This window comes from Octopus bimaculoides, chromosome 3 (genome assembly GCF_046866305.1).
Source record: "Octopus bimaculoides isolate indiv1 chromosome 3, ASM4686630v1, whole genome shotgun sequence".
Taxonomy (NCBI): domain Eukaryota; kingdom Metazoa; phylum Mollusca; class Cephalopoda; order Octopoda; family Octopodidae; genus Octopus; species Octopus bimaculoides.
In genome coordinates, this window is record NC_142930.1 from 31,717,170 (window position 1) to 31,743,902 (window position 26,733).

Genomic DNA, 26,733 nt, shown 5'->3' on the forward strand with positions numbered 1-26,733 from the left:
TGTGAATATATATATATATATATATATATATATATATATATCCATAATGTTTTGGAGAAAATTGAGGATTGTGACCATTAGCTCAGAATGCAATGATATATTAGTAAAAATGATGGAAAAGAAAGAAAAAAAGTACAAGAAAGAATTAAAGACATGAAAAAAAAGATGAAAAATCTTTCATGAAAGAAAATAGAATAAGAAAATTGAAAGAAGTATTAAAGAGCAAATAAATTCATTGTTGAGGAATACTTTTGCATATTTTGAGAAATTCTCCATGTTAGGCTGTAACTTGATTCCAGTGAAGTTTAGACTTTTTTTTTACCAAGCAGAAGAATTCAAGTGAAAAGGAAGAATTGAAATAAAAAGAAACAGTAAAAAAAAATAAAGTCTTAAGAGAAAAGCTGCAGAATAAATAGGCAAGTTCAACAAAATAATAGAAGAAAAAACATAAAAAGAAGTAAAGAGAAGAAAAGTAATTATTTTCTTTCGTTTATTAATGTTGCATACACACACGTGTGTGTGTGTGTGTGTGTGTGTGTGTGTGTGTGTGTGTGCTTGCACGTGTGTGTATTGTATGCATTGAATGCATTTATATTTCTGTATCGATGTACTTACATTGGTTTATTTGTATATATGCCTGTATGGGAGATTGCATGCGTATGTGTATAAATGTGCATAGTTGCATATGTGTTTTGATATATGCATATGTGTATAAATATGTGTGCATTTATTTAAACATGTATATAGAAACATATATATTTAAGTGCTGCATGCTATGTGCATGCCTATCATATCCACACACACATGCATTTAATTATAATGTTTTTATTCGTCAGCATGTGTATGTTTGTGTGTGTGAGCTGTGTGTATGAGTACAGCATCTTAAAAGCAGTTTGTAAAAGCAGAATAGTAAATAAGACAAAGAAGCAAAAAATAAATAAAATAAAGACAAATAAAAAATACAAAAGAAAGTGAAAAAAAAGAAAAGAAAAAGTTAGCTTTGATATTTGGTGACTATGACCCATAGGCCACTGGCTGGAACCAGTGAAAGAGTAATAGTATAAATTAGAAATTAAAAATATAAACAAATAAAATTAAAATAAACAGAAGATATCTGAAAATAAAAGCAACAAAAGAAATAAAAAGAGCAGGAAAGATAAAGAGCGCAGGTTGGTGAAATGGTCAAATTTAGACAGATCCAACTATTGAAGAATGTTTGATAGTTTGAAAAAAAAAAAAAAACATGAAAAATAATGATGATGATGATGATGATGATGATTTATGTGGATATCTAAAGGTACTGGTAGTAACCTGTTACCCACATAAATTCTAACAGGAACAAGACCAATCCCGAGTCAAGCTGAATAATAATAATAATAATAATAATAATAATAATAATAATGATCCTTTCTATTATAGGCACACGGCCTAAAATTTTTGGGGAGGAGTCTAGTTGATTACATCAACCCCAGTGATTGACTGGTACTTATTTCACTGACCCTGAAAGGATGAAAGGCAAAGTTGACCTTTGTGGCATTTGAACTCAAAATGTAAAGATAATGTATGCTAACAATTCTGCCAACTCACAGCCTTAGTATTAATAATAATAAATTAAATAATGTTATCAAAGGGCATAAACTAATAACTAGTTTTGCATGACTGAATATAAGTTAGAAATCAACATCATAGGTTATTGGATGGCAGAATCAGTAACATGTCAGACAGTAATACCTTGTGGTATTTAGTTACAGTTCTTTATGTTCTGAGTTCAAATCCCATCTAGTCTGTCTTTGTCTTTCATTTCTCCAGGGTTGATAAAAAATTACCTGTTAGAGTACCAGACAAAAGACCTTGCAATATTTAGTTATGTTCCTTTACATTCTGAGAGCTAATATTTGGCAAAATGAGTGATGAGCATTATAAGAAGAATGACCAAGGTATTGAATTACTTATTCTTGGCAAAATGGAGAGTAAACAGATGACCCCCCACCCCCCAATGAAGGCATTAAGGCAACAAATTTTATGACAACTGTACTCAACAGATACTTTATTAATCTCCAGAAAAATCAAAAGTAAAGTTGAGCAGGATATGAACTCAGAACATACAGTGATGTAGTTAAATATTGTCAGGTATTTTGTTGCAGGCCTTACTGTCTTTTTTAATTCGACACAATATCACAAATCAGGAGTAAGGAAAAGATGATTAAATCAATTGCAGTACTTGACTGGTAACTATTTTATAGACTTCAAAAGGATGAATTTAACTCAGAATGCAAACATTGCAAGGCACATTTCTGGAATTCTAGCAATTCTGCAACTCTACTACTGTTAATAATAATGATTTCTAACAAAAGCAAAAAGGCCACAAGTCTGAGGAAAAAGGTTAGTCAATTAAACTGGCCTCAGTACTAAACTAGTACTTATTTCATCAACCCAAATGAAAGGTAAAATTGATCATGGAAGGATTAATTATAATAATACACCGCTCATAGTCAAATTTTTAAACATGCATACATACGCATGTATGTATGTATGTATGTATGTATGTATGTGTGTGTATGTATGTGTGTGTGTGTATGTGTGTGTATGTATGTGTATATGCATATATATATATATATATATATATATATATATATATATACACACACACACAAATACATATATACACACACACACACACACACACATATATAAATTGTAGCATGACTTTTCACCCGATGACATTTTGTTGAAACAACTTTTAACAGCATAATTTTGTAAATGTATCCAACCCATGCTAGCATGGAAAGCGGACGTTAAACGACGACAACGATTTCCATTAACCCTTTTGTTACCATATTTCTGTTGAGATGCTCTGTGTTTCTTTCAATTAATTTTAAGTATAACAGAGGACTTAGTAAAATAACTTAGTTTTTAGAACATAAATTGTGACAAAGGTTTGGTGGAAGATTTTAATTCAGAACTTTTGAAAACAAGGCAGTTGTACTACAGAACCAGAGGTAATTTCACGTCAGTTTGGTATCAAAAGGGTTAAACAACTGAAACAGCTTTTTACCAAATCAAAAGGTTAAGGTTAAGATTAAAGTTGTAGTCAGTCAGTTGGTTTTGAAATTCATATCAGCTATAAGAGAAGTAATCTGTGCTGAGCAGCCATGAGTAGACGTTGAGAATTTTGAACTATGTTGTCTGGTTGGTTGATCTGAAGTTTTAGTATCCCTAAACGATCATCTCAAAAAGAAAAGAAATCTACAAAATAATATACTTACAAAATTATTCTACGAAAAGTTGTTTTGATAAAATTTCATCCAATAAAAGTCACTGAATGAAAAATTGTAACTATACATATATATATAACATCATTTAATGATGGCAATACTAACAAATGATGGCCATGACTCTGGGTTTCATGTAAAAGTAATAATGTATCACATAATGGATCTCAAATGTGCCCATCTGATGAGTGTGATGTATGGATACTTTTATATGAAACTGTGAGTCATGATCATTGTTAGTATGATAATCATGAAACTACATTATATATCTTTCACTATATTCATAGTCGAGCATTATTTGGTTCTTAATTAAGAACTGCAACTGAGCATATATGTGTGTGTGTGTGTGTGTGTGTATGTGTGTGTGTGTGTGTGTGTGTGTGTGTGTGTGTATGTATGTATGAATGTATGTATGCTTGTATGCATGCATGTATATATATATATATATATATATATATATATATATATATATATGCACACATGCACACATTTGTATGTGTAGCAGCAACTCTTGGTGGAACTGAATCTATAAATTTGAAGCAAAGAAATTAGAAATAAAGAAAACAGTAAAAGAGAAGGAAAAGAGAGTCTGAAAGAGAAGTGAATGTATTTAGATGTAGTGAATATGACAGTACAGAGAAATAACAGATTAGAGACTGATATAATTGAGTATAGGCTATTGTATATAGAAGCCTTATATAATAAAATGATCTTTAGAATTAAATTCCATGTCTACAAATGAGTGCAAAGAGAAAACAAGGCAAAGAAAGGTAAACAAAAAAGGGGAGAAAGAGAAGAAACAAATTTAGTTGGAAAAGAAAAATTAAGAATAAAAGGCTTATTCAAGTTGAATAGCCAGAATTGAGTGATCCAGAATAATAATAATAATGATGATAGAAGATGATGATGATGTTAATGATGATTAATGTAGACTTATAAGATATGATATACTCATTATGCTTTTATTCATGTTCTTGTTTATCACCTTGATGTTTAATTATTATTAATCATGCTTTTAAATTTATAACCTGCAACTTTCTTATTTCCATTTTAAAATCTTGATCCCTTGGTAGATCCTCAAATTTTTTCACTTTAACATTTTTATTAGAAGGAATTGAGATTTCTATCAGGGGTCATAGATTTTTATTCCTGTCATTAATAGTTATTACAGCTTGAGGGTTTGTTTTGATTGCTGTTATTTGTGAATACTTAGGCAAGTAGTATTAAGGGATACAGGGATAAAATGCTATGGCTTTCAGAGAAGCATTCATCAAATAAGTTGTGTTTAATAATAATAATAATAATAATAATAATAATAATAATAATAATAATGATAATAAGCAAATAAAAGAAGAGTTTCATTGTTATCAAGTGAACGATATTTCCACAGGTTCAAAAAATAAACTTGTCAAGCTACTTCATTTTTGGTAATATTTTATAGGATTGAGATAACTCTTCTAGTAGGTATACAGAAGCAAAAAAGAAAAAAAAAAAAAAGAAAGGAAAGAAAGAGCGCTATTGTTACTTCAATCCTATAAAATATTATCAAAAATGAAGTAGATTGACAAGTTTATTTTTTGAACTTGTGGAAGGTACACCAGATGCCGAAATATCATTCACTTGATAACAATGGCCCTCTTCTGTTTTTTTGCTTCTGTATACCTACTGGAGGAGTTACCTCAATCCTATAAAATATTACTAATAATGATAGCAATAATAATAATAATAATAATAATAATAATAATAATAATTTGATTTAGGTGTAAAACCAGCAATTTTGAAGGAATACCATTGACCTAAGTACTAGACAGATACATTATTTTATTGACTCTGGAGTATGAAAGGCAAAATTTACCTCAGCAGGATTTTAACTCAGAATGTAAAGAGCCAAAACAAATGCACTTCCCTCAATGTTCTAATGATTCTGCTAATTTACAGTTAATAATAATAATAATAGTACTATTAATACAACTACTAATAGTAATTTCTTGTCTTTGCCACTGGGGTATTCAATGGTAGGAGGATTACATAAAATCAGTGAGAAGGAAAAGGAAAGGGGTGGGGATAATTGATGAGAAAAATATACATTGTATACAAAATTTATGAATACATGATTGATATAGTTCTCCTGATACAAGGGGGGCTTCTAGCTAGGGTCAATCAAGAAATCCCACAGATACAAGATCACCTTGACTACCAAGAGCATGAGCCCTCACCAAAATACTGTTCTCCAATTCACAAGTGCATGCTTAGGGTACTTCTCTTCACTCTAACCATTTTTACCAAAGTTACCCACTGTTTGACAAGCCTGCTTCTCTTTCCAAGTGAAACTTTAAAAAGCTGATGAGGGCTTAACTGAAGAGAAAGATTCTATCCTCAATCCGTTCAGCCTCATCCACCACACAACCTCTTTTATCATAGCCTCAGTAAAGAAGGGTGGTAGGTTGATCCTCATAATGAACATGACAAATAAATGTGAGACAATCTTCATTATAACTCTACAAGTTAGTAAAGCTTCAACACTACATGACTGCATACAGTACTGTTACATCATGCATCTCAGGCAGTCCTGCTTGGTAGTACTTATACTTGTAGAGTTTGTCTGAAGCTGGTAGAGTATCACAGTAGCACTAACTGGGCCAAGGAAGTAATCCATAGTAGTCCATAACCCAAAAGTTTTCTGGAACTCTCAGATTGAGAACTGCTGGTTAGAAAGTCTCTGAAACAGACTAGCAGATTCATCTTTGTTGATGCCTAAAGTTTCTTTGAGAATGTCATCACTCTCACCTACTATCAATCCTCTACATATTGCTAAAGTGGAACTGCCATTGAGTGCATTGCTAATCTGGCAGACATTGGTGATTGCCTGATGTAATTGCAAATGCCAGGCACCCAATATTGCTCAAGAACATAACGCATTGCCTGGTCGAAGAAGCTAATAATAATAATGATTTCTAATACAGGCACATATCTAAAACATGTTGGAGGAGGAGTATAGCTGTGATTGATACTTATTTTATTGATCCTGGAATGATGAAAGGCTAAGCTGAACCCAGCAGAAACCGAACTTAGAATGTAAAGGATTGTAAATAAATACCACAAAGAATTTTGTCTAAGTCTACCGATTTTATCATCTCCATAGTGAATACTACCAAAAATATATACAGCAGTAAAATATCAAACTCAGATGCAATATTTGTGGTCAGTTTGGTGAAACCATCAGCACAGTTTGCAGCAGGTCAGTATGTGGCCAGATGCCTCACACTGACCACTGCAAACTGCTCCGGGAGACATGACAGAGTGACTGTCTTTACTCCACTAGAAAATAAGAGAAAAGGAATACCTCTTCCCACAACAGCTAGAGAATGTGAAAATCATGTTCCAGAGAGAAAGGTAAGATTCTCTAGGATATGTAAATACATACAGATAAAATAAAAGTGAACTGCTTTGACATGATTATATAGACAGGCTATTTATGTCTCATGTAGTTATTGATATGGTTTTCCCAATACACTTATACTGATGTAACATGGCCAACAGTCAATAATATGAAGGAAGTAAAAGACTTTGTGATAGAAATATTGATATAGAAAATAGATACACAAACAGTCTCTGCTTTTATATGAGTGTTCAAAGCAGTGAAAATGATAGCAGAAACAATCTATGTCATTCTATTATATTTAAAAAGATGCAATTGATTTTTTTTACAGAAGCAATGTAATAAGTTATAATGTTCATACCTTTTTAATGACATTAATGTTTACTGAGAAACAAAGTTGCTATATTAATTTATTTTATTAAAAACTTGCCTCTGCCCCATGATTTATAGCCCACTGCTTTTTTTTTTTACCGTTTAGTTGAGTAGGAAAGGACAGTACCCATCATCAATTGATTTTAAAGGGCCTCTAAGAGTGATGGGATGTATGGAGAAGTTATCTTGAAACTGGTGACCTGAATGCTTGCAACAGAGTAGACTCTGCTAAAGGCACACAAGAACTCAGAATGTAAAGGCCCAGAACAAATACCACAAGGCATCACATGACATCCTCTCAATCCACTGCACTGGACTGGTACTTTATTTTATCAACTTTGAAAGAATAAAAGGCAAAGTTCACATTCGTGGTATTTGAACTCACAGTAAAGAGAGTCAGAACTCTAATGACTGTAAATTTGCCACCTTTATTAACAAAATGATTATTCCTTTAGATTAAACAAAAGATCAATGATTTCTTGTAGTGAACAAAGAAATATGGTACATGGAGTATTGAACTACCTATTTAATTTTAACTTGCATTTACTGGTATACTAAATGTATACTATATTTTCGAGACAGTTATCTGAGCCATTTGTCACTTAGTATAAAATACTTACAAAAAATTAATTGTTATAATACATCTTTATTGGACAAAGAGATAATATCTTATTGAATTTATAAGTAATATGTTAATTTCTATATAAATATAAGTGTATATGTATATATATCTCATAATAAAAAGCTACAGTCATGTAGAATACACATCCATGCAAAACTGCAGAAAAACATTTTGTAATCAATGCTCTGTAGAACTGTATATATAGTTAGAACTCCCTGCCTGGTTATGATTTCAAAACCCACCACAAAGCTTGATCTAACTACTTCCTCCCTAACATGGGAATGCATTCATTACAATATTTTCAAAACACAAACACAAGTAGTTCAGACATAATTATCAGGAACAACAAAATAGAGAAACAAGTGACTTGCTGCAAAAGTTAGTTCTCCAGAAGTTGGATTTCTGAAATAAATCAAAAAGAAAATATCTATGTATAACTAATGAGGAACTTGCATGTTATATATCCAATCTATGGCTTCATATTTATGTTTAAAGTCATCTGTGCATTTTGATCATATAAAGAAATAACTTATGAAATTGTATTTTAGAAAGAATGGAATGGACACAATTGAGTTACATGCCAGATATTGTGGTTTAGCACTAATGTCAACACATTGAACAGAACTATAATGAAAAGCCTTTCAGCTGTGACAATTTTTAGAGGAATATAGAATTACATTATCTAGTGTGTCCTTATCTAATATGGTAGAGTGTGATTTATGGGAGATTTAGCTACTGTTACTAGTAGCTCTATCGACCATGTAGAGGCTTCCTTGTTGGCTCTTAACAACAAGATATTGTATTCATAAAAGGTGATGTCAAAACTGTTCAGTTTGATAATTACAGGAAACAATTAAGTGAAAGAAGTAAATCTTCACAAAGCATTGGAGGACACATACATATGTATATCAGTAACTGTACTAATAATATTCTTGAAAAAACTTGAAATCTTTTGTTTTAAGATATTTTAGGGACAACTAAAATCTTTTCTTTTTTTTGTTTCATTGTTTACCTTCAGAGTACTCTCTATCAAAGGGAATCAGTGATGAGAACATTTCAAAGAAAATTCAAGAAGAAAAGGGTTTTCAAAAATAAAATCTACAGTTTACAAATAATCAGTAAGGCTTGTGATAGGTTCTTCATTATCACCATCATCATCATAATCTGCATCATCATCACTAACACATATACATAATCTCTTTATATGTACATGTATATATTCTTACATAATCACATTCACGCACACATATGTTAACATACACAGCAACAGCAATCATAATATGTACACAAACATAATTATATAAACAGTACAGTGCATACACAAACATATGTGTGTGTACACAAATATATACATACACATGTACAGACATATATACACATGTATAAACATATATATATAGAGAACAAATTAGAAAGAAATATGTGTGTGTGAAGGAACCCGCAGAAGAAGATACAAGAAGTGAAAACTGCTTTTGCAATGCTGAACACCAAGAAGATGACTTGGGAGTTTAGCATTAATATATATACATAAAGCATAGCAATGAGGAATAGCAAGTGAACTACATACTAACAGACTAAATATATCTATTTAATGGTGATGGTTGAAGTTTTTCTTTGCTAACATAACAAAGATAAAATTTAAAACAAACTGTGGCAAATACTAAGAATTGATACAAAAAAATTCTACAAAAAAAGAGAGCTTAACTAATAAATAATAAAGTATAAGAGAAATTGAAAAAAAACTACAGCAGAGACAAAACAATGAGCAGAAAAGTGTTTTTAGTAATTTTATTCAAAATAGTAGTAATGAAGAAATAATCTAAAAGGTAAACTAATGCTACTGATAAACTATTGAAGAAAAACTCATTAATTTTAATGAAGATAATCAAAAACTATTTAAATATATTAAAAAAATTTCATGCTGATTTTTAGCAGAATGGATTTAAGGATTTTAAATGAAATCAAAGCAAAAGATAAGAAAGTGAAAAGATTTTGCATTTTATCTCTGCTGCAAAATTGTTGTTATTGTTATTATTGGTGTTTTGTGTACAGGTATTTATATGTGTTTGTGAGATGGGAAATCACAATGTTCATATTCCTGCCTTCCTGAACCAATAACAATAACAACAACATAAAAAACCCACTACCCCACCTCCCATTCAAGCTAATTTTATCAAATTGTACAAACAAATGCATACATTTTTCAAACTAAGGAAACTACAATATATATATATATATATATATATATATATATATATATATATATATATATATATATATATATATAAGTAAAGAAATAAAAGTGTGAGCATAACAATAATGTAGTGCTGTGTCAATCGGTGAAACGATTAATAGTAACAGGTTTGTTGTACTCACAGCTCCCGAAGATAGCGTTGGCTGTGACGGGTCGTCATTGTCAATTCTCTAAATGAAGCAACATTAGTAGGAAGGGTTAAAGTAGCCAAGACAAACCACAAATTATTCTACCACTAGTAGAAATATATGCACACAAACACACAAAGAGAAAAGAAAAGCCACAAACATATACATATACACAGTAAAAGATAAAAGAAAAGAAAAAAAGCAAAAGAAAAAAATAACATGCAGCAAACAACAAAAAAGGTTTTTGCTGTTTAAGCATGATGCAAAATGATGTGAATTCTGCAGAATGATGTATGGTGTATTTTAAAGATCTAGGTGAAACAACTGCTAGGCAAAAAAAAAATCTACTCATTTATTTTTGCTATGATTTCACCACTGCAACATCTTGATGAAATTTTAACCATTGGCATTAAAGTGATATAATGTAGGGAGCAAGTCTTCAGATTACTAAGAACATCACTGAAATAACTGTTTGCTTTATTCTCAATTTTCTATGAGAAGTAGTTGCCTAAAGCTAACATTAGTGATGAAATGAAAGTGATGATGATGATGATGGTGGTAATAAGGATTATTATGTAAAAGATATTGATGAATGACCAATAAAATTACAGAGGAAGGTTTAACTAAATGATAGAATGAAAGTAGTTAATACACTCACGTGGTAATATCCCCAGGAGGTATAGATTGAGAGTTGCCAATGAAAGTATGCAGACCTTCAGAAGTAAACATACTTTGGTCTTCATAAACATATTGGTTTCAGTGGAACACTTAGACCTCTGATTTCTAGAAATCATTTGCTTTCAGCGTTGTTAAACCGTGGATCTTATGGTCTTGGCACTCAAGATGGTTGCTCTCAATATATAGACTTAAGTAGAGATGTCTTGAAAAGGGGAAAATCAAAATTCTAGTGTCATTTGCTCAGGAAAAGTAAAAGTGTATTATTGAATTATTGTTGAGATTATAGGTGACGATACTGCTGATAGTCAACATGACCTTATTGTCTATTTTTGTTTCAGTACAACTGTTATGAGATGATGTTTTTATTATCAGTTTTTAGATGTCTAAATTATTTCAGATGATTTGTTACTAAGATTGTAATATTTTTAGGACTATTAGCTTCATCTTTATTAATGAAAAATATCTAATATATATAGACATAAATATTTTTTTAATGTTTTTATCCATAAAGATGAACATTCAGAATCATATCATTAGTGCCATTGATGGGTTTTTGCAGTTGGAGATATTACTGTTGGTACTCTTGGCTTTATTGCTGCTGGTAGTGAAAATGTACTTTTAGTCAATATGATACTATTGCTGTAAGAAACACTCTTAATTGACAATATTTATTTCAGTGTTGCTAATTGAAAACAGAGAGAGAGATGCTTAGTTCTCTAGCTTATCAAGTGCAGAATAAAGAAGTACTTCCCAATGTTTAACTGTAGTTTTTTTCTTTTTTATTTTAACGGTTTAGTCAGAGGAGGAAGGATAGTGCCCCAAACTATTTTCAAAGCTTCTGTAAATGATGGGAAGAAAATGTACTCAGATCAGAGATCTGTTCTGAATGTATACAATGTAAAAAAAGGTGGCAATGTAAAAAAAGGTGGAAGGCTAAACCTATCACTAAAGAACAGGGATAGTCCATTGGACAGGCAAACAATTTTCATCTATTTCACTAACAAGGTCTTGATTAACCTGAGATTATGGTAGAAGTTTCCCAAGGAGTAGCAAAGTGGGATTGAACCATGTAGTTGTGAAGTGAATTTCTTAACCACATAGCTATAACTTCATCCATTATTAAGTCTGTATAGAAACATCAATAAACAAAAGTAGAAGAAAGGGGAGGTGGTTAGCAATGATAAAGTGAAAATGGTGATAGTAAAAGGTTGAGATGCATGAAAAGGAGAGAGAGAGTAGAAAGGTTAAGAAAAAAGGGGAAGAAAAGAAAAGATGAAAGGAGTATAATCATTTAGAAAGTATCAGACCATTCAAGACATGACATAAAGTATCTTAAAGAAAGTATCTTAAAGGCAAAATATTTTGCAAAGTTTATTAAAAGAAAAGAGACAATTTAGGCATCCCATTCTACCTCTCAAGTGAGGGGTAGATGACCCTTAGGCACCTAAATATAGTATAAGCACCCACATGTGTAGACCATACATGGCAAATGTATGCGAAAAGTTAAACAAAGAAGATTAAGAGAAAAAAAAAGAATTGGAAGAACAAAGAAAAGATGAAAACTAAAAAGAAAAGGTATAATAGGAAAAGTATAGGGAGAGGCAAAAACATGAATGTTATTTAACGACAATTTTAAACATTTAAGGTATCATAAGTACAAAGGTATGTTATAACTCTAATTAGGCCTAATTTATAAGTAAAACAGGTGAAGAAAGATATATAAGCTAAGATGAGATTGTAAAGTTAAAATATAGGTAATAGTTATCTAAGAGGATTGGAGAATTTTGATGTATGGTAAAAAATAAACATTTAAAAAAAGAATGTCTACAGAATGTAATTGCATCACACTGTCTGTTTAGGAGAAACTTTTGGTTCTACTGTAATATTTCTAGAGATTCCCTACTGCACAGATTGCATGAATGTGGCTACCTTGGTAAGGTCTTCCAGTCCTAATAACAAACCAGGTAATTTCGAAGGAAATGTTATTAGTCTTGAGGTAATGGATATAATTTGTTAATGTTTAATATTATAAGGTAGAAAACCATGATGTCATAGGAGAGAAATGTGTCTGCATGGATGATGGTGCCCTTGCGTTTAATGATTCTGCAAAGAAAGTGGCTTGGAGATGCCATTATAAAAGACTGCTGAATGTGGAGAATGAATGGGAAGAGGAGAGTCTGCCAAGGGTTGATCCAATTGAGGGATCAGTTACTTGAATCAACAGTACACTGGCAGATAAAGCAATTAAGGATATGAAGACAGGGAAAGCACCTGGCCCATCAGGAATCACCACTGAGATGTTTAAAACATTGGGTTGTGTGGGTTATGGTCTAGTCACCTGTATTGTAAACCAGGTAGTTCATGAAGGAGTCATACCCAATAACTAGTGTAGCAGCACCATAGTCAACTCCTACAAAGGTAAAGGTGATGCTTTAGATAGAAATAACTACAGGGGTATCAAATTATTGGATCAGATGATGAAAGGTACAGAGAGGGCCACAGCCCAACTAATTATGGTGAAAGTTAGTCTAGATGAGACACAGTTTAGTTTTGTGCCAGGCAGAAGCACCACTGATGCTATATTTCTGATAAGGCAACTGCAGGAGAAATATCTAGCCAAAGATAAGCCTCTGTACTTGGCTTTTGTTGACTTGGAGAAAGCCTTTGACAGGGTCCCCAGATGAGTGGTTGGTAAGAGCTGTACAAGCCTTGTACAGGGATGCTGTCAGTAAGGTGAGGGTTGGCAATGAGTATAGTGAAGAATTCCAGGTAAAAGTAGGGCTTCACCAAGGATCAGTCGTCAGCCACCTCTTATTCATCATAGTCCTCCAGGCAATAACAGAGGAATTCAAAACAGGCTTCCCCTGGGAGCTCCTCCATGTTGATGACCTTGCTCTAATAGCTGAGTCATTGCCAGAACAAGAGACGAAGTTTAGGATGTGGAAGCAAGGTCTAGAATTGAAGGACCTTAGGGTCAACCAAGTAAAAACCAAAGTCTTAGTAAGTACGAAGGCTAACAAGTCACAAACTCCTCCAGGTAGATGGCTCCATACGATGTAGCCGATGTAAGCTATGGACACAAAAGGTGCAGCAATATCAAAGGAAGGTTAACCAGGAAGATAGTTTTTGTATGTGGCAGATGCACAGGGGCGATAAACACTGAAGATGTACAGAAAATAGATTCCATCACATGCCAGGGGGAAAAACTAGAAGTAGTTGATAGCTTCTGCTACTTAGGCGATCAAGTCTGTAGAAGGGGTGGTTGCTCTGAGAGTATAGTGGCCAGAATAAGAATAGCCTGGGCAAAGTTCAGGGAGCTCCTACCTCTGCTGGCAACTAAGGGCCTCTCACTCAGGATGAAAGGTAGACTGTATGATGCATGTGTGCAAACTGCCATGCTACACAGCAGTGAAACATGGGCCATCATTTGCTGACCCTTTTCCCGTGTAGCATGAGTTGGATGGTTCAACAAGAACAGACAAACCAAAGGGTTGCATCAGTTACTAAGTTTGCTTTGCCATGGTTTCTACAGCTGAATGCCCTTCTTAATGACAACTATTTAAAAGAGTGTATTGGGTGTCTTTTATGTGGCATCAGCATTGGTGAGGTTGCCAAGTACCTGCAAGATTAGACCCCTCAACTGAGTTGGTTATTGAATGGAGGGATAAGAAATTATGACAGAGGGTCAAGGAGAACAGATGTGTTGCTGAAGTGAATACATGAGTTGCTCACTGAGAGAGAGAGAGAGAGAGAGAGAGAGAGAGAGATGTGAGGTCCATGTACAAGGTGAATATGAGACAAGATAAAAAAGCAGAAAAGATGGATGTGTAGGTGCACTGAGTGAAAAGTGTGACAGATGATTAGAGATAGGGAAGGAGTTGGACACAGAGGGGTAAGTGAGGGATATAGAAGACTGATGGAAGAGTAGGTGTTAAAAGATGAGTTGTTGAGGAAGGCTTGACAGAGCCTCAATTCTCGATACATGGATAAGTCTTCTCAAGCATGAAAAACATTATCATACATAAGGCACACCAGGTGTTTTTTCCAAAATGTAACTTTAGAGACCCAGACACTTGCCCACTCAACCAAGCATGCATGGTTAGCTCAGTGGTATATGAAGCTGAGGTCACTTCAGTTTTACAAAATAATAAAAACTCAAAAGGAAAAGCATACTGGCATATGTGAAAGTAACTTTAACAAAACAAAAATAAAAAGATATGCCAACCACCAGCACATAAACAAGAAGAAAACAACTAATTCAGCAAGCATCCTGTAAAAGCCATCAATGGTGAATCTTAGAGTGATTCATACCATAATGTTAATGGGTCACGGAAGTGCAGGCTTTGTAGAGTAGAAAGAATTTATATCCTTTATAAATCTAAGAATTCCACTGACATACTGAATTCTAGATCCAAGATTTTCACTAAATGAAAGAGCTTGACAAATTTCTATTATCAAACTGGAGAACACCACTCTCTCTGGATTAGGCATACAATCTCACAAACTTTAACCTTTCCCCTTGCAAAGTCTGGAGGAAGGGACAGAACCTTTGACCATGTAGGGCCTTCAAGACTGATGCCATTATTATTTCATTTAAACTGTTGCAGGAAAGCACAGTGATTCATGCAACAAGAAGCAAGGAAAAGAGTGGTTGGTCCCACCAAAGGTACTGATAAGTGGACATACAATGTGTGCCTGAGTGGTAGAAATACAAGACCAGCAAGTTCTGAGGAGTAAAGGCCATTACTGTAGTGACAGAAAAGAGACATAGACAGAGAGACAAAGTAGATTTAGTAAGTTGTGTCTTGTTGCATGTAGATGATGCACGATTAGAGAAGAATGAAGGGTTATGTCATCTATATAAGAGTGGGTGTCGGATATTGTGGCAAAAAATTTGTTTTACAACCATGTGGTTTCAGGTTTATTCCCATTGTATGGCACCTTGGACAAGTGTTTTCTACTATAGCCCTAAGCTGAACAAAACCTTGCGTGTGGATTTTGTAGATGGAAACAGAAAGAAACCCATCATATCTGTGTATGTGTTTGTATATGTGTGTGTTTGTGGGTTTATATATTACACTGTTTGAACCTGTGTCTTATAAGTGGGTGTTATTATTCCATTCATGTTTTCTGTTGAGGCTCAGTCTATTTTCTATTATGCGAATGACCTCTGTAATCAGTCAAATTTTACTACGTGTATGATCTCTGTAATCAGTCTGAGTATCATGTCTGTTCTACTCCACATCACTAACACAAAAGAAACAAGCACATGATGATATAGTCAAACATCCTAGGACCAAAAGAAATGCATGGCTAACAATTTCCAAGCTGTGAATAATGACATTCCAGTGCTGTATGGACTCCGTAAGGATCATAAAATAACCACTGATCCAGTGGCAGGACCCCCCAACCGGACCAGTCAGCAGAGCTAACATTACTAGCAACTACAGAATCTCCTACTTCTTCTTTATGATCATACACCTCATAATCAAGATGTTCCTGAGACCTGACATGTTGCGTAATAGGCAGTATTTCATTGATGTTAATTTTGCTGTGGGGAAATGCATGGAAATGATCAGTGAGAGTGACATGGAGTTTCATGGTGTTGTGACCCAATGGAATTAGAGAGACACATACAACACTTCATCCACTTCATGCAGTTCTCTGGGTACAGAAAAAATAATATCAGGGTCTACAAGGAACAAAGTTCAAGACTATCAAAGAGAATGACACAAAGGGGATCTGCCCACTATACAGGAGTAAATCATAGAAAGAACTAAGAGGATGATAGGTAAGGCCAACTTATGGCATCACAGCCAAAAATACCAAGCATCATGTTTGTTGATGCTGCTCTTGGAGGCAAACTAGTGTATCATTTAAAAAAAAAAAACCCTAGGCAAACTGAATCTACAGATTAAAGTAGTTGAAGGGCTAGAAGCTCCCATAAAATCCCTGATCTGTAGAACATACCCATTTGAAAGAATCCCCTGTATGGATAGGAACTGTGTAGTGTGTGGAGTTAATCCCACAAACAAACTGCAAAACTAGGAATGCAGTCTATAGTACAAGGCATACAGAGGGGCAGTGCTGTGATGTTGAAGCAGTGGTTTCTGGCAACTTCAGCAGTTTCCCAATGTACACTTTTAGCTCCCAGACTTTTGCTAATGCAAGTAGGCCTGAGGTGCTAGACATGGCAACAAACACGTTCTCATCAAATTTGACAAAGGCGATGAGCTTCTTTGTTGGGTGGAGGTGTATGCAGTGAGTAATCTCACCTTCGATACACACACACACACACATATATGAATACATGCTAAACTAGAATATGGGGGCTCCATAGATAACATAGATGTTAAGATCTTGACATGGAACAAACATAATACTCAGAAAAAGTATGGAGGCCACACACATAATGGGAAATAGTCCAAGCCTCAACAGTAGATGTGAATGGAGTGATAACACTCACCCACTCCACATAACTGAAGACAGAACAGGAATGAAAAAAGAGATGTGGATACAAACAGTGTAATATATAAATCCATTTACATACACTCAAGATAAACCTACACCTACAAAATAATAGATGCAAACACATGAGCAGATAGAGATACAAGATGGAATAAACAGGAGAAAGACAAGATAGATTAGATAGGACAAGATCAGAGAGAAGAGGAAACAAAAAAAAGATAGTCATTGAAGTTGTTACAAAATGAGTGATAAAAGAACTCTGGACAAATAAACTAATAATAATAATAATAATAATAATAAATCTAAAGTAAAAATCAACTAAATAGTGATGTGCTTATTTGCAAAATCACCTTCACTAAATATAATATCTGTTTCAATACACAATTTCACATCAAGAATCTTGCACTTGCAAAATAAATACATAAACACAAACACACACACACACACATATATATATATAAATATACTCTTTCCATATATCATCCTGTGATACACCTGGACACATCATCAATAATGTTTCCTGGGGTCATTAGGTGTTTTGGGTCTTTCAACATGAGACATCTTCACCTAGATGTCTCAGCCAAGGTTGATCAAGTTCCAGCTTGTCTCCAGTTAACACTGTCCCTTCCAGGGCTCACAACAAATCGAAAGCCACCTTGAAGCAGCTTCTGCTGCCTCTACAGACAACCTGATAGCCTTCTGGTCTCTGTAATGCCAAACATTACAAACTATCTTTGTAAGGACTAGCCTACAAACTTTTGCATCCCACTTCAATGGGATCACACATTTACCTGCCATTGCTCTGGCATAATTCCACTAGCTCAGTATATTTCCTCCTCTTGCACTTGTTAGCTTCTTCAATGTGGTCCTCAGGGAATGGAGAGTTTCAAGAGAACCACCTGCTCGGATGCTTCAGAGACCAACATCACATCCAACTTTAGTGATGTTGAAGCAGTGGTTTCTGGCAACTTCAGCAGTTTCCCAATGTACACTTTTAGCTCCCAGACGTTTGCTAATGCAAGTAGGCCTGAGGTGCTAGACATGGCAACAAACACTTTCTCATCAAATTTGACAAAGGCGATGAGCTTCTTTGTTGGGTGGAGGTGTATGCAGTGAGTAATCTCACCTTCGATACACACACACACACACGCACATATATGAATACATAGTTGTATATGTTTAGCAATTGTAAGAAGATTGCATAACTAATAGATTTTCAGCAATATCAAATGGACGTACCAATTTGAATATAGAATGGCACTTGCAAAATGAATTGAGGAAGTGAGGTGTACTTTTTGTTATCTTTATGCATTTCAATAAAGTACATATAAAACTATAAAAAAAAAGAATCTAGTGCAAGGGCAATAATTCAATATTTAAGACCGAAGAGTTATGCCTCCTGGTATAAAATTTAATCAAATAGCCTAATTATGTAATTAAAGAAAGAAGGGAAGAAAGAATACAAGGAAACAAGAAAGTAAAACGAAAACTATAAAAATTGCTGAATGAAAGAAGGAAAAGAAAGAAAGGAGGAAATAAAGGAATGGAAGATAATGAAAAGAGAGAGAGGTTAATGATGATAATAGAGAGATTTCTAATGGTGACCATCTCAAGTGAGTTTAGACCAGTACTAGAAAATGGTATTTCTTGTGTGCAAGCAACACATAAAAGTTTCGGATTTAGCATTCATATAAAGTTCAGGCGTTAGTGAATTCTTGGGAATTAGTCTCTTTTCCATTCAACACAGTCTTCACCTTATGCTGCATTGCAATAGGACTTGCATTTTTCTAATAATTTCCTAATGTAATTTGCAGTTTTCTCACTTGGCTACTGTTGTGACAATCCATTTCTCATAGTTCCTGACTGAGGTAGTGATTGTGCATATATTTCTTGAACAAAGCTTTCATTATTAAAATGTACTGTTTCACGCTGGATGCCTTTACCAACTGTCTAGACCTGTCTTCAGTCTCATACACAACACACACACACACATGAATTGGTTCAAGGAGAGGAGAAAACTGGTAGCACAAAAGGGGTAATGGAATATGTGAAATTCTGCTCTGCCATAGTTAGAAGGATGAAGGAGGGATGGGTGTTACAAAAATGAGTCATGAGGAGGGCTTGACAGGTACAGAGTGGGTGTGAGAAGTATGCATAGATATTAATGATATTCTTTTAGAATATAATTTTGGCTGAGATGGATGGGTCTTATCAAGCATGGTGAATGCCACTCATCTTGGTTTTTTGTCATCTCTATGAAGCTCAACAACTCGAGATTGGTCTTCAGTACTTTGTACTACACCTTCTGAGCCTCCATCTTCCACAAGTTTTCTTCATATTTAGTAATTGGCAATTTTTTATGCAGCTGTCTTCATCCATACACATCACATGACCATACCAGGTGGTACTCTTGAGATTACATAACCAAGGTTTAACTTTGACTGCTCCAGTTTTCTTTCTTGTGTTACAAAGTAAACATGGCCACTCCACTGGCAGGGTACACCAAGGAAGAACATACACCAGTGATCTGATTTTCCTGGTCTGAAGGTATGTCAGGGGCTGAAATTCATTGCAGGTTTTCACTACAATATGAGGAGAGTTCTCTACTGTGAAGAAGTGTGTATAAGTGGATCAAAAAGTTTAAAAAGTGGCCAGACATGCATGAAGCATGAAAGAACAAAATGCCCATCAACTTCCATTACTGATGTGAAGATTCAACAAGCTTGAGAAATGGTTCTGGCAAACCAACAAGTGATAGTCGATGAGAAAGCATGTCCTTTGCAAATTAGAATGGTTCTGCATCATAAATTATCAACAACAAGCTTTGCTTCTGAAAAGTCAGTGTGAGATGGGTGCCAAAGAGCTTACTGAAGCTCAGAAGTGCAATTGTGTAAAGATCTGTCAATGCTTACTTAATCACTACAATGATGAAGGTGAAGCTTTTTTGGAGAGAATAGTCACACGAGATGAGACCTGGGTTCATCACTTTGAGCCAGAACCCAAAGGGCAGAGGATGGAGTGGACACACCAGAAATCATCAGTGGAAAAGAAATTCAAGACTCAACTTGTCACAGAAAAAGTGATGCAACCATTTTTGGGGATGCAAAAGGACTTAAACTGGAACATTACCAATGTAGGCTACAGTGAAATGCTGGCCAACAAACTGAGACCAGCAATTTGCATCAAATGTTGAGATCTATTATCAAATCAAGTTTTATTGTTGCACGACAAGCCATAATCACATAAGGCCACCCACACCATTGAAAAATTGTGTTTTGAGTTGCTGGAACATCTGCATACACTCCAGATCTTGCCCATTCTGACTATTACTTCTTTAGACTGCTCAAAACATTCATTATGAGGTTGTTGATTTGCTATGGATAAAAAAGAACAGGAAGCACTGCATAAATGGCTGTGTGACCAGCCAAAAAGCTTCTCTGATGGAATAAGCAAGCCTATAGACTGCTGGAAGAAGTGCATCAAAAAGCAAGGAGACTATGTTGAAAAATGATGTAATTGTTCAACCCTTGTTTTTGTTTTAACAAATTACAGAAACAAGAGTGTGTATAAATTTTGACTTATCCTCATATATATAGGCATATATATTTGTGTGTGTGTGATCATCATCATCATCATTTAACGTCCGCTTTCCATGCTAGCATGGGTTGGACGATTTGACTGAGGACTGGCGAACCAGATGGCTACACCAAGCTCCAATCTGATTTGGCAGAGTTTCTACAGCTTGATGCCTTCCTAACGCTAACCACTCCGAGAGTGTAGTGGGTGCTTTTACATGCCACTGGCACGAAGGCCAATCAGGCGGTACTGGCAATGGCCATGTTCAAAATGGTGTATATTTTACGTGCCACCTGCACAGGAGCCAGTCCAGTGGAACTGGCAACGACCTCGCTCAAATGTCTTTTCATGTGTCAGTAAGGCGATGCTCAAATGGTGCTATTTACGTGCCACTGGCACGGAAGCCAGACAGCTGCTCTGGCAATGATCATGCTCAGACGGTACTCTTAGCGCTCCACTGGTACAGGTGCCATCACGATTTTGCTTTGACTTGCCCCAACAGGTCTTCACAAGCCAAGTTTAGTGTCCAATGAAGGAGAGGTCAGCATGGGTGCCAGTCGGCGAATTTGGTTCGATTTCGATATGTATATATATATATATATATATATATATATATATATACATACATAGTGTGTGATGGGCAGTCGCCATCTTATAATTTCATTTCACACATGTGCATTGCTTGTTCTTGATTTTGTCAGCTACACAGAATAGTAGGGTCAGTTGGGCACTGTCTGTGAGTAAAACAGCACCATGATGCAATTCACTCTGTCAGAAATTTGGAAACAATATGCTGTACTGCTTGGCATATACACCAGAAACTCCAATATGAACATTTCAGAGTGTTTGGGTGTCAGTCTGAGGGCATGTACTGAAAGTGATTAAAATCAAACATCCAGACATCATGGTGTTTGGAGTGATCACTAGTGGTGGCGACGTTATGCCCCCATTCATCTTCCCACATGGCCTCACACTCAACATGGAGGCCTACATCAAGTGCCTGGAGGAGGTAATGCTTCCCTGGGTCAAGAGGGTGGCTACTGGAAGACCCTAAATCTGGCAACAGGACTCTGCACCATGCCACACAAGCAGGAGAACCCAGTCATGGCTGTCAGACAATTTCTGCGACCACATCAACCCTAACATCTGGCCACCTAACTCCCCAGACTACAACCCCCTTGATTATAATGTGTGGGGTGCAGTATGAGTGAGAGACCAACAAAACTCCTTGTAACACCAAAGAGGAACTGAAGGCAAGGATTATGGCAGCGTTCACCAACTTAAACAAGAAGACTGTCCAGAAGAGTTGCAGGAGACTCCGAAGTTCTCTGGAGGCCATGGTTGAAGCCAATAGCAATTTTATAGAATAAATTTACTCTTTAGTATTTCAAGATATATTTACGGAATTTTGGTAAATATATCTGTTAAAATGAGATGTCAGTGTTATTTTCATTTTTGCGTAATTTAGATGACAGTTTATTATTAAAAAGCTTGTAAATAGATGGAAGGAAGTTATAGATAATCAGGGAAAGTACACTGATGATTAAATTTCAATTAAATATAACATTTGATCACTTGTTTTCTTTATTCAAAATTCAGACAGAACATATGGGATGACCTGATATATACACATACACAACATGGAAAATGGACATTAAATGATGATGATGACAGATACGTGTGTATACATATCTGAACATTTATATATGTGAATACACATGTGTGGCTGAGCAGTTATTGCTTGATATGTTCTTGTGGAAGATTCTTCATTTCAAGCTATTGTTAATCTACTCAGCTGAAATTGCTCTCAGTTGAGTGCACTATCATGCAGTTAAAAATCTTTTCTATCTTTTCAGCTGTCACATTTTGGATGTTAAGGTGGGTGGAAGGGCTGTGAGAGAGTCTGTACTTGCTTATGACTACATAGGTACCTAAAACAATTACTGGAAGCATGGTTCCTACCACCATATCATAATTGGATGGGGTTTGGTTTTCATACATATATGGATAACAGGCTGCAATATCACAATATAGATGGATGAAGTCCATGATGTCAAACTGATTAAATATGGCCTTGCACTTATCACTGCAATGTCAAAATGCAAAGTTAGAAGCTTTTCTAATGCTATTGTTGATATTCCTAAATGCATGGTGAAACCGGATGGCAACACCAGGCTCCAGTCTGATTTGGCAGAGTTTCTACAGCTGGTTGGCGTTAGGAAGGGCATCCAGCTGTAGAAACTCTGCCAAATCAGACTGGAGCCTGGTGTTGCCATCCGGTTTCACCAGTCCTCAGTCAAATCGTCCAACCCATGCTAGCATGGAAAGCGGACGTTAAACGATGATGATGATGATACACATGTGCAATTGTGCAATGTGCAAATATGAATGAATTGATATGCTTCTTTTGAAAAGTAGCTTATTTCTTTTGTTCAATGTACATGCTTTTCCTTTTCAGTATCTACTCTTTAGATAATGCTGCTTGAATAGCTCACATTTCAAACCAGTATTATTAAACTATGCAGTTTAGTTTGGCAATTAGTTTCCACCATGAAAATGTGATCAAAATGCTACTTGATCATCTTTGAAATAATTTCAAGAGAAAAAAAATACCTTTTTGAAAATATAGAAAGCTGTTTTAATGAATAAATTTAATTTGAAGATCTTAGGAGAAATGAAGTGTTGAACATATTCGAAAAGCCAATTTCTTTTGATTTAATGAATATGCAAAGAAGAAAAAGAAACAAAATTATGTGTTAAGTTATATTTACTTTTGATTGAAAACTTGATGTGTTTGATTTTTAAATTATCAAGTTAAAAAAAAAACCAACAGCTTTTGACACCACCCTGTAAGTTTTACAAATTTTGAAAAATTCAAGTGACATACTAAAACTAAACTTATCTTTTAGGCATTTTTTACATTGTTTACATCTTGCTATCAGAGAAGGCAACAGTATTATCATTATCAGCATCATTAGCACTAACAAAAACACAACAGTAGCAGCCAAATAGCAGAGGCGTGTGGACATAGCCATAACTATTTCTAAAAGCAATAATATTGATAACAGCAGCAGCAACAACATCAAGAGCAGTAAATTCAGCATATAATGCCTAGCAGTATATATATATATATATATATATATATATATATATATATATATATATATACACACATACATATGTATATATGCATGTATATAAAAGCACAACAAAATTGTAAAATACACATTAAATCAATGGAAGCAATAACCCAGTGGATTTATTTGAAACAGAAAACAAACCTCTGAGTTTCGCTGAGAGCAAAGAATATAAGTAAATGAACAAGAAAGAATTCATTAGATATTACATACTTCAGTTAGAGAAAAACTGAGAAAAAATAAAAAGAAAAGAAAAAATTAAAAAGAAAGAAAAAACATGCAATGTAAATAGGAAAGGCACAAAAATTAACAGAAAATTGTGCAGAAAAAGAAGATTAACTTGGTAGCATAAAATACAGTGATAGTATTTTTATAAAATATAGTGTGTAAAATATAATCCTGGTGAGTTTCATCTCATAAAGAACTGTGTTGTTTGGTTTGATTTTAGGTTATTAAGAAACTAAACATGTCATGGTAGCAGTAAACAGAAAAACCGTGCACTAATATGTTTACTTATTTAGCTGACTTTAGTATAGATATTTTTAAGGATATCCTCTGTTTATAATTTCACTGAATACTCTGAGTGCAATTTTCTAAATTTATTTCTTTAATGCTAAAGTTCAAATTGATTGTCAAAATAATTGAATATTGATTCTGTTTGCTTTTAATTACATTCTACATAATTTGATAAAATCTACTTATCTAATTACCTCTTAAAATGTTTTAAGTTATATTATCAGTGCCTAATTTGTTTGGATAAAGAAGAATTGCTTTTACTCAAAGTAAGATATAGGTGTAAAGCCTGTGAAAGTATCATTTCTAATAGCAGTGGAAAAATTTATATTTTTGCCTACTGTAACAACTGCTAGCACAAGGAAAGGAATCTGGCTATAATTTAGTTAGCAATATTCCATTTAAAGTATTAGTTATGTAAATAAAAAGTGATGGTGTTGCAGAATTCTGAAATCTTGCTGTTAATGAAATCAGTTAAAAGAATCAGTCTCAAGAAAGTATTAGTTCTTTTTCCTAACCAAATGTATCTTTCAATGGGTGATTATTCCTGTTGATATCAGAAGAGTGTTTCTCTATACTGTACCTATGGTAGGATTTTGAGCTTGATATTGCAAGTCAACTGTGCATTTGCCTTGCAGCTATTACAGCGGTAAGCTGCACTTTCACCATGGAACCTATTTTCAGTAAAGTGAAGAATGAGCCAGTGAAAGTTAAAAATTGTAAAACTTTCAGCTAATAGATATCTTGTTGACATTCAGCTTCAACAATTTAGTTTAGTGATATAGAAGATTAATTTAAAATTTATGGCACTGGCATTAACTATAATCATGTCATAAGTTACAAAACTTAAGTACTTAATTTTAGATTGCAACTTTAAATAAATAGGGTAGGAGGGAAATACTCCACTAACTAAAAAGCTAATAGAGTACCTGGAAATTTTCCACAAATGTTTTGCTACTTTTCCTCCAATAGACAAACACGGGTGCCTGGAGGCATGAGAATGAAATAGTTGATATATCTCTTATTTCATAGAACCAAAAAGGTAGTCTAATTTTTACCTTTATACTACACAAGGTCTATAAAATTAGGTATTAGGTATTATAAAATTGCTAAGGAATATTATGATTATTATTATTATCATTACTACCCAACAGTTTACTCACCTATCATACTTTAATTGTAATGGTTTGTCTAGTGTAGCCCCTGCATATTTAATAAATGCTTCAGTTGCAATTATTTATTTACATTCTCTAACAGAATTTTAATTTAAAGAAATTGCTGAGTGTGTATGGAAGAGAGAGAGAGAGAGAAAGAGAGAGAGAGAGAGAGAGAGAGAGAGAGAGAGAGAGAGAGAGAGAGAAAGTTTTCCTTCATAAGGTTATTCAAAGCATAACCTGGTTCCATGATGCACTGCAGAGAAAGGTCATTGTTATGAACTGTAAGAAGGCAAAGATCATGCAAATATTCGAATTTGCTCAAACAACCAATCCATATGAGTTTATAAAAAAACAAAAAAAAAACCCCAAATGGGGCATGAAAATAAACATATCCATGAACACATACACGAAAAGTATGTAAAGTTTTAATCGCTAGCATGCAGTAACCTACTGATTGATAAAAACTTTTTTATAAGTATAAAGTTTTGAAAGAAAGTCATTATTCAAATGATCTCTGACATGAGAGAACCTTATGGCTATAGGAACTATCCACATTTTTCTGATAGCAAAAAGAGATTGAGAAGATATCTGTTGCGATATTACAGTGCTAAATGATGTTTGCATGATGCTGTTTAACAATGTCATATATCTATGTACCAGTGACACATTGGTCATAAAGTTGTCATACTATTTAGAAATTACTATATGTTGGTTATTGCTATAACAAAAGTAACATATTGTTTAGAACAGTAATGATTTTGTTTTATTTGATTTTGATAGTGTTTACCAAGATATGTATTGTTTTAATGGTCTAACATAGCATGACACATTGCTTATTAGGACGAAAACAGATTTTATAAAAATGGCACAGCTTAATAACTTGTATATTATTTTAACAGTATGACATGGATAAAGGTGGCATAATATAAAATAAAACCATGATTTGTTAGAATTTTTATCAGTACTGATAGCTGAGTTTACCATATGTGGTTCAAGGTACTGACAGCTTAATTTGGAGCTAACAATAAACAACTGATAATAATTATTAAATACACCATACATCTTAATTTGATAAATCCAGTTATAGGGTAATACTCACTTTATTGAAGTGATAATTAGTAAGGTAATATATTATTTAACATAATCTAATGGAAGTAATGTTGCATTTGTTACTGTA

The 26,733-nt window shown here is 34.2% G+C and overlaps 1 protein-coding gene across 2 annotated transcripts in view; it reads right to left on the reverse strand.

The window, feature by feature from the left end:
• LOC106872359 (muscle calcium channel subunit alpha-1-like) overlaps positions 1 to 26,733 on the reverse strand; it is a 437,934-nt gene that overhangs the window by 94,639 nt on the left and 316,562 nt on the right. Inside the window, exon 31 of one of the 2 annotated variants that reach the window (XM_089348768.1) lies at positions 10,022 to 10,069. The exons of the other annotated variant lie outside the window; for it this stretch is intronic. Within the exon in view, the coding sequence (XP_089204894.1) occupies positions 10,022 to 10,069 (48 nt within the window). The remainder of the gene's footprint in view (positions 1 to 10,021; positions 10,070 to 26,733) is intronic. 2 annotated transcript variants of the gene reach the window in all.